Source organism: Phaethon aethereus (assembly GCF_964289735.1).
Source record: "Phaethon aethereus genome assembly, chromosome: 2".
NCBI classification, from domain to species: domain Eukaryota; kingdom Metazoa; phylum Chordata; class Aves; order Phaethontiformes; family Phaethontidae; genus Phaethon; species Phaethon aethereus.
The window spans coordinates 27,012,068-27,022,141 of NC_138582.1; the positions used below are offsets into that span (position 1 = coordinate 27,012,068).

General features: G+C 50.6%; 1 protein-coding gene across 1 annotated transcript in view; it reads right to left on the minus strand.

Annotated features, from left to right (window-relative positions):
• Nucleotides 1–6,234, minus strand: part of LOC309417852 (neural-cadherin-like) — a gene marked incomplete at its 3' end in the record, with an annotated part of 61,648 nt that extends 55,414 nt beyond the window's left edge. The window contains exon 1 of the mRNA XM_082015424.1: nucleotides 5,080–6,234. Within this exon, the coding sequence (XP_081871550.1) occupies nucleotides 5,080–6,109 (1,030 nt within the window). The 5' untranslated portion in view covers nucleotides 6,110–6,234. The remainder of the gene's footprint in view (nucleotides 1–5,079) is intronic.
• Between the last annotated feature and the right edge of the window lie 3,840 nt (nucleotides 6,235–10,074).

The following is a 10,074-nucleotide window of genomic DNA, read 5'->3' on the forward strand; positions in this document are numbered from 1 at the left end:
CCGTAGCCATATGCACAAAACTGCTCCTTACTCTGCCGTCACCAGCGCTGCTTTTAGGTCCCTCCATCAGCAAGGCGCAAGACAGGGAGCAGCACGTAGTTACAGGAGCAGAACCCCAAGTCCTTTCCATCAGCCTCTTTCCTAAGGTCAAGCTTTTAAAGGCTTTTCTTAAACTTTCTGCTTAACTTTCTCTTCGGTTTTGAACGGTTTCCACCACAATGCCTGCTGCGGAGCCACCCCTGCTCTCCAGCCAGGACAGCTTTCCAAGCCCACTGGAGATGCACGAACGGCACCAAGTTCAGGTCCGCTTCAGAGTCATATTCCCAAACAAGAAGGCTACAGGCACGTCTGCCTAGGAACGCTTACACAAACAAACTGCCCATGAAACACGGTAGGCACGAATTTTGGGCCTCCCATGTGTAATGCAGGTGTGACAAGGCAGCCGCAGATCAGCCAGCTCCTGCCGGTACAACAAAAATTAAACCCTGCCATGAACCGCATAGTGCTCTTGGAGCGTGAGACAACACTGAGGGTACGCAGGGATGCTTCTGGTATGGTGCAGCTTTGATCTGGCTCTGAAACAGATTTTTAAATGCCTTCCTGCTGTTGTAACATAATGAAAACTCAGAAATATGAAATCATAGGCTGTATAAAAAGATGTAAGATACTAACATTAAAAAGAAAGGGCAGAATACTCTGTTTTAAAGATCTCCTATTGCTTTTCTCTTTACCTTGTTATGATAAAGGATTTCTCATCATCTAAATAGCTTCTTATGTACCTTACTAAGAATACTTGTAACATACATAAACTTACACATTTGCCTCTTCAGTTTTTAAGCTCTTTGTTGGTTTCCCAGCTATAGACTTTATCAGATATTCTTACCACTTATTTATTGCCTCTGGGTCATTATACATTTTTACATTCACTTCTTTTACAGTAAGATTCTTCCAAAGATACATACAGACAGAGTAACACAATAACCTTCATCCCAGAGCTTGCTGTTTTGTCTAATGATCCCTGGCCATTAAAATGGTTTCACGGTTTAAGTGAGGCAAGCTTGTTCTCTGTCGGCACCTGAATTTGAAGGCATAGCAATGGTATCCACAGATGGTTTTCATCAGTCTGATACTAGAAGGGGGGCGGGGGGTGGAAGCAGCACATAGTCTGACCTCCAATACCGATCGCCAGGTCAGATTTCTGTTTCTGGAGTCAGACTTATTTTGTTCTTAAAATGTCAGGCGGTGGCAGGAAGCAATGGGCCATTTCTGACTCCATAAAAAATAACCCTAAGTTCTGTCTTGATCTGAAATCATAGCCAGCAACATATATGGATTACTTGTTATTTTTTACAGAAGCTGTGTTATGTGGATGGAAAGGTTTTCCCTTCCCAGTGGGCATCCTGGTGGAGGTTTTTTAAGAAAGTGCAAGAGACTGAAACTACGTAATGTTTCCATGTGCAGTCTAGACTATATTTTCAGGAATATCAAGATTTGACAGATGCCTTTTTAAAATGTAGTTTGCTTCCAGTGAGGCATAAGGGTTCGATACTGATCATATATTACCATAAGATGCTATACTGGAGGAACAGCATTATCCTACCGTCTCCTCAATCAGATTTAGGATTTGTCTCCTTGGAATTTGGTTACAGTAGTAAATACTCATTATCCCACCTGAATGAGAACAGGGGATGAAAGATCCATCTCAGTTCCAAACCATGGAAATACTGAGCAGCCTTGCAACTGTTTTATTTGTTTAGGTTGCAAACTAGCTGCTGGTGTTTACCTCACTTTGATGTCTCGAGGCATCCCAGATTTACCCAAGGGTTGCTAGCCTCAAGCTTACTCTTCAGAGCACTGCAGACATGCTGGAGGGGGAAGAGATTTGTCTTGCTGGGCTTTTTTTGAGTCTCTCTCATTGTTAAAGAAAAATAACCTTTCTAGATTATGGAGTGACTTCTTATCACGGGTGTTTTCAGTGTGATAGCATGTGGGCTGTATCTGTGGGGTTGGTGTGTGCAGGAGCACGGAAACCACCGAGTGGGTCTCACTATTCCGAGTCAACGCAGCGTGTGCTCTATAAGCCCTTCGTGGCAGGCTCTCAAGATTGAAAAAAAAAAACCAAAACAGAGCTGAAAGTCTGCTAGAGCCAAAGCACAGGGCTAAGAAATTGTGTTCCTTCACTTTTTGAAATATGATAGACAAAGTCCTAAACATAAATCTTCCACACGGCGTGAACTAGTTAGTACGTACCTGCAGCTACAGAACAGATATCTGTGGGTGGAGGAAGACGAAACGGCTGTGCAGCTGCACAAATCCTAGCCTGTGTAAGTCGCTAACAAGTGTGAGAACCCACTTGGGCGCTTGCAGGTGTGGGCAGGTGTGCATGAACAGAGGCAGACCTGCAAGGGGAATGGAGCTACAGCCCTGGCAAGCCTTCCCCACCACCCCCAGCCCTTCCACGCTCAGGCTACACACTGTTCCTTTGTGTTCTGATGGCATGGCCAGTGTTTCCAGGACATTAAATAGCCCAGAAGAAAATTTGGATGAGAAAAGGGCGGGTTCGTAGCTCCTATCTTTGTATAAGAGTCTTGTCTGAACTCCAGGTCCTGATCCCACAACTACACTCATGCAGAGTCCAGAACAGCAAGGCTTTGAGAGATGGAGGCAACCTGCCAAATTCCTAAAGAAGATGCTAACTGCTCTGTGTAGGTAAATAAGACAGTTCACAGAAGTCATGCGAACCTCTTTGCGATGCACAGTCCATGTACCAAGTGTATATTCAATGGGAGAAGACCTGTATTTTCACTGTGCCAGCTACGGTATCCCCACAGAACAGACGGCAGCCCCATACACATCACTGCTATGAGTACTACAGAGCGACAGGTAGATTTCGGAAACTTATTGTACTCTACACTCAGTTTATTTCAGTATTTTGACCATGTACATGAGTATCTAGGACTACAGTTGCTCTACATTACCCTCTGACCTATTTTTTTTTTTTTAAGTGCCAAAAAAGCTTTACTTTTCTCGAAAAAACAAAACCCCAAGACACACGCTTCGCTGGAGAAGCAGCACCTGTGAAATGCCTACTTCCATTCATGACTTTTACGTAAGAGATGGCAATTAATAAGGGTCCAATAGTTTTGTTCTTCAATTAATGGGAGGATTAAAAGGTTGGCACATGTTCCATAATATTCATTACTATGTGACCCACTGTTAATTATGTTTAGTAAGAGGCACAAGGAGAAATGAGGAGCAGACCAAAGTTAATTCTTGTTGGCTTTAGATAGTTCACCAGGTTCCTTCAGATAAAAAGATGGATGCTCAAAGCCTCCCAACATTTCATTACCTTCCTGTAAAATAAGCAGCCAGAAAAAGATCCCAAATTAATTAGTGTACAAAGTTATGAGGTAGTTTTGATTTTAAAAGTAGCTTAAAGGAGTGTCTAAATGACCTTGTCCCACTTGATCATCGAATTCCTTTCTCCCCGAGGCTCAACTCTTGTCAATATGTTATCAGTGCACAGACAGTGGTAAAAACATGTTGTACAGCACCAGACTGGAGAGGACAACACGATTAATCATTTGTACAACACTGCTCACAAGGTTATTTGCTTTCATTATAAATAAGCAAGACAGTCAAGCAACATGTCATCTTTCCAACTCCATCTTTAGCTTGAATGAGAAGTGACACTCAACGTCGGGTGATTTGTTTAGTACCTGTAGTGATTTGTTAGTACCTAGAAATAACGTGCAGTGTTTTTATTATGTTACATGTTTCTCAGTTGCACAGCACAGCCCATTCCTGCAAGAGTAAGTCTCTCGGACAGGCAGCTCTGGGATTCTCAGACTGCACCCAGTGCAGGATGGTAAAGTAGATCACAGACCCCCACGACACTCCAACACATTTGTTTTCCTCCCAGGTCTACGTTTCACATTTCCCGAGCATTAGGCGGTAAAAACCGTTCACAGAAAACTGTAAATATTCTCCCTGCAATGAAGTTGTAAACCTCTAAGAAAGAAACCCCAACAAAATACAAACAAATGATAACCAGAAATGTTATCAGAGACCTGAGCTACAGTTACAAACACACTATCAAACTTAGTCTGAGTAAGATGAAAGTAACACACAGAAAGGATGGCTCTTGTAGCCATAATGCACCTCAAGCTTAACATGGTTTAAGAAGTTTAACAAGTCTAGCCATTCTCTTTGCTGTAATTAGGAGAATCACGTACAATATACAAGCTGTTGATACACTGAGGATTTACACAGTGCTATGAGACCTCCACTTTGTTCTCTCCAGCAACTCCTAGGGTTCTAGAGTCAAGGTGGGGTTTTATTTTATTTTTTGCTTGCCATAAGCCCATTGATATCTACTGCACAGCAGCTTCATTCCCTTCCCGTGCACTGCTCTGCCACTGCTGTAGCTGACTTCCAGCATCATTTCAGTGTGCTTCAGCGGTGGCAGAAGGATCTCCAAATGCAGTGGGTCTGTAAGCAGCATTCCCAGGGTGTGGGGGTTACCTCTCCCTTCCCAGGTCATGGAGGCCCACAGTGAACTGAAGAGGTTCTCCAGCAACCACCAGCACTACAAGACAAGCTCTCTGCTGTGGTGTGCCCCCTTTTCTAGCCAGCTTTAACTGCTCGTTAACCCACGGGCAGCCCCCTCTGCTCCTACAGCAGCGAACCCACTGTGACAAGAATTCCTTACAAGACAACATAACCAAAGCACCATTACCCACGTTTTCATGTATTCCTTCAAAGCCAGGAGGCGAAAGCTGTGCAAGGCGGCACCGGAGAAGAGCCAGCACCTCCCCACGCCAACAAACCCAGCCTGGGGGGACTGCTCCCACAGCCGCCCGCGGCTCCCCACGCCCCACGGAGGGCAGCAGCAGCGCGGCCGCATCTCCTCGAGCGTCCAGTGCCTGGCGCGGCCATGCCCGCTTCCGCGCCCCCCCCCCTCCGCAGGGCCACCCTCCACCCCCGCCCGGCCATTCCGCCGCCATCCCGCCCCACGCGGGGCAGCGCCGCGGGCAGCCGTGCCCCCCGCCCCGCCGCCCGCCCGGCCCGGGCCCCTACCTCGTCCGCTGCCGCGGTGCACCTTGACCAGCACCTCCGTCCGGCCGCCCGCTCGCAGCTCCCGCCGGAGGTAGAGCCGCCCCGACGCCCTGTCGACCGCCACGGGGGAGGCGCCCGGAGATGCCAGCTCGAACCAGTCGTCCGCCGCCCGGTCGCGGCCCCGCGGGACGGTGAAGACGGTGTCGCCCACCCGCGCCCCGGGGGGCAGGCGGGCCGTGTAGCGCCGGGAGCCCGTCCCCGGCGGCCGCTCGGGCGGCGGCAGCGAGCGCCGCTCCCGCCGCCGCCCGCCGGCCGCCGCCCGCCGGCCGCGCACGGCCAGGCGCAGGCAGCGCGCGGGGCTGCGCAGCGGCCGCGGCCGGCCGTGGTCGTGGGCCGTCACGCAGAGGCGGAGCCGGCGCAGCCCCAGCAGCGAGCCCACGGCCAGCACCTGCCCGCTGCGGGGCACCACGAAGAGCAGGCGGCTGCCGGCGCCCGGCGGCCAGGGCCGGAAGGTGAGGCGCGCGTTGGCGCCCTCGTCGCCGTCCGAGGCGCGGAGCCGGGCCACCTCCGCGCCCAGCGGGGCCAGCTCGTCCACCTCCAGCGGCCGCGCCGGCGGCAGGCGGGGCCGGTGGTCGTTGCGGTCCAGCACCCGCACTCGCAGCAGCGCCTCCCGCGGGCACCGGCCCGCCCGCCGCCGCAGCCGGAGCCCATAGTGGGGCTGCGACTCCCGGTCCAGGCGTTCGGCCGTGCGGAGCAGCAGCAGCCCCCGCCCGCCGTCCGCCCGCCGCTGGAGGGAGAAGCGGGAGGCGCCGTCGCCCTCCAGCGCCCACTCCCCGGCCGGCTCCCCGGGGCCCAGCAGCCTCCGCAGCGGCACCCGCAAGCCCCGCACACGCGTCCCCGCCGGGCTGTTCTCGGGCACCTGCCCGGAGAAGCGGAGCAGGCGGGGAGCGCCCCGGCCCCGCCGCCCAGACGCCTCGCAGAGGGGCAGCAGGAGCAGCAGCAGGAGCAGGGCCGGGAGCCGCCCGCAGCCGCTCCGTCGCCCCCGGCCCATCCCGCCCAGCCGCGCCAAGCGGAGCAGAGCCCCCGACGGAGCGTCACTGCACCGTGCTCCCGCCGCGCACACCCACGCCACGTGGAAACCCAGCCCGCCCCCGTCGCCGCGGCCAGTCACAGCCGTGGGCGGGGACGGGGCGAGCCCGTTCCCCCGTGGGTGGGGGCGGAGCCCGGTCGATGGCAAAGTGTACAGCAATTGCGGGCAAATTCCCGATTTTCCCCAATTCCAGAGCTTTCTTTCCGGGCTCCGCTGCCGCTTGCGTCTACCCAGTCCCGACGCTCCCTCCCGCTCCTCCACAAGCCAGGCGGACCCGGGAGGAGGAGCAGTGCTTCCCGGGGGGTGACTTCGCGGAAAATGGGCCACCTTGCGCTTTCCCGAGCGTGTGTGAAAACCACCAGCCAAGCCACAAGAACAACCAGTAAAAGAAACAGAAGAGAAAACACTATTGCATAAAGGAGAGAGGACCTTGGGATGCTTGAATCGTTGAAAAATGGTTGTGACCAAGCAGATATATTTTTCTGATGTGAGCTGGGCTTGTCTTGGAAGTGTGGCCCCTCAGGAGTGCATGTACAGGTTGCAGCTCCTTCGGGGAATATGCATTTTTGGTAGAAGGAGGAAGGGCAAAACACATCTCAGCATCGTATGTGAACAATAGCAGCAACTATCACATTTAAAGTATTTTTGTGAAAAGAATAGTGTGTGCTGCTCTTGAGAGCAGTACTGAAATGGCCCGTCTGAATTAGGCAAATAGACGCATCAGTCCTGCTAACCATGCGTAAAACACTCTGGGCATGGAAATCGTTGCACCGGTTATAACGCGATCCATGGAAGCATGAATCCAAGCCAGACCACTCCAATGCCAACCACTCCCCACCACTCATCAAACAAAACATTACTCATTTTCTCATCACTCCAAGCGCAAGTCCCAGCATCTAATAAACAGGAACAACAATATCTGCCTTCACACAGCGACGGTAACAGCCTTTTGCCAAGTCTCCGCATCCAGCTGGTCAAACTGTGTTAATGCTTTTCAATTAAAAATTCTCCCTCTTGCTGTTTTGAACACAGGTTTGCTAGTTTTGCTGGAAGGCTGTTAGGAAGGCAGGGCTGTTTGTTGCCAGCTGTGTTGTAACTTCAGTGATAACATATCTAGGCTGGAAGTAAAGCTTAAGTAAAGTTTTGCTCAAGAAAGCCAGAAGCCATTTCAATAAGCTTTAGTCAAATATTGCAGGTAACAGCCAAAGGTGACAACCAACTGCTAGATCTGCACCTATGCCACCTGGGGAATTACCAGTTTTAAGGAGAGGTGATCACTGGGTCAGCCTTTATTTTTACCCTAGGAAGGTGAAGGGATGATCGTTTCTAAAAACCAGCACGATGGTTGTTTTTTTCTAAAAAACAGACTGGGAAGGCAAAATGTAAACCCAAATATTTTTAAGAAATGGTTTACCAGTAACAACAGGGAAGTAACCATCAAGATCCATCCATGGTTAAAGTGCTGTAGCAAGCTTTGAGTGTGTTGTCTTTATTCTTTGTGCCCGACATAAAAATAAAATGTGAGTAATTCCCTGCTTCACAAAGGCACTAGAAAGCTCATTAACTTGCAACACTTAATGAGCCAGCCAGACCATCCGAACGAGCGTTCAGTTTAGGACAAGTTTAGATCAATACTGAGATATAGTGCAACACACCCTTTTCTGAAATGCATCGCATCCTACTGGTCTTGCACAAACTCTCAACATCCAAATTAAATCCTCTCAAAATCCAGTGCTCAATTTTCACCTACATTACAAGGAGCGCTACCCTTTCTGTTCTCTTATATTCACACACACACATTTAGAAACATACAGTTTTGTGTCTATAGCCTGTCAAGACATGAGCTGCATTTTATTGACAGTTCTCCTTCACACATATGAACCCATGTATTGTTAACACGCTCGTTAACACATCATTTTGGTGATGTAAATTTAGGCTTCTGCTGCACGTCACTGGCATTGGCAGAATTTAGGGCCCACCTTACAGACCAGAATCAGCGACAACCTTGCCACCATGGGTACTTACTAGCACAATTTGTGTTATTTTCAACATCCAATGGCACAAACACTGTGCTATGACAAAACAAATATATATATATTGTGGACACATGTCCTGCCCTACAAGTTGAAGAGATGCAAACACAACTGAGGTGCATCTGACTGCGATTACCAGCTCTAAAATTATGTGACTGCATCCCAGACAGGCATGGCTGGAATATTGCTCTTACTGGTGCCAGGCAGCTGTAGATGCATTAAATCACAGAATCACAGAATCACTAAGGTTGTAAAAGACCTACATGAAAGACAGAGATGCTACAAGACTGACCATTCTGGAGGAATGGAATGGGATAGTATAGGATAGAATATAACAGAAGAGAAGAGAGAAGAGAAATAATAGGTTTGTGTTGGAAGAGACCTTTAAAGGTCACCTAGTCCAACCCCCCCATAATAAGTAGGGACATCTTCAACTAGATCAAGTTGCTCAGAGCCCCATTCAGCCTGACCTGGAATGTTTCCAGGGATGGGGCATCTACCACATCTCTGGGCAACCTGTGCCACTGTTTCACCACCCTCATATTTAAAAAACTTCTTCCTTCTATATATCACAGAATCACAGAATCACTAAGGTTGGAAAGGACCTTCAAGATCACCAAGTCCAACCATTAATCCAGCACCACCATGTTCCCTAAACCATGTCCTGAAGCGCCACATCCACATGTTTTTTGAACACTTCCAGAGATGGCGACTCCACCACCTCCCTGGGCAGCCCGTTCCAATGCTTGACCACTCTCTCGGTGAAGAAATTTTTCCTAATATCCAATCTAAACCTCCCCTGGTGCAACTTGAGGCCATTTCCTCTCATCCTATCACTAGTTACTTGGGAGAAGAGACCAACACCCTCATCGCCACAACCCCCTTTCAGGTAGTTGTAGAGAGCAAGAACGTCTCCCCTCAGCCTCCTCTTCGCCAGACTGAACAACCCCAGTTCCCTCAACTGCTCCTCAGAAGACTTGTGCTCCAGACCCCTCACCAGCTTCGTTGCCCTTCTCTGGACACGCTCCAGCACCTCAGCATCCTTCTTGTAGTGAGGGGCCCAAAACTGAACACAGGATTCAAGGTGTGGCCTCACCAGTGCTGAGTACAGGGGCACGATCACTTCCCTACTCCTGCTGGCCACACTGTTTCTGATACAGGCCAAGACGCTGTTGGCCTTCTTGGCCACCTGGGCACACTGCTGGCTCACGTTCAGCTGGCTGTCAACCAGCACCCCCAGGCCCTTTTCTGCCGGGCAGCTCTCCAGCAACTCCTCCCCAAGCCTGTAGTCTAAATCTGCCCTCTTCCAGTTTAAAACTATTACCCCTTGTCCTATTGCAAGAGGCCCTGATAAAAAGTCTGTCCCATCTTTTTTATAAGCACCCTTTAAGTACTGGAAGGCTTCTTTTCTACAGGCTGAACAAGCCCAACTCTCTCAGCCTGTCCTCACAGGAGAGGTGTTCCATCCCTCCGATCATTTTGGTGGCCCTCCTCTGGACCCGCTCCAACAGGTCCATGTCTTTCCTGTGCTGAGGGCTCCAGAGCTGGACACAGGACTCCAGGTGGGGTCTCACCAGTGCGCAGTAGAGGGGTAGAATCCCCTCCCTTGACCTGCTGGCCACACTCTTTTGAATGCAGCCCAGGATACGCTTGGCCTCTGGGCTGCGAGCGCACATTGCTGGCTCAGGTCCAGCTTTTCATCCACCAGTACCCCCAAGTCCTGCTCAGCAGGGCTGCTCTCCATCCCTTCATCCCCCAGACTGTATTGATACTGGGGCTTGCCCCAACCCAGGCACAGGACTCTGCACTTGACCTTGTTGAACCTCATGAGGTTCACGTGGTCCCATTCCTCGAGCTTGTCCAGGTCCCTCTGGATGGCATCCTGTCCCTCAG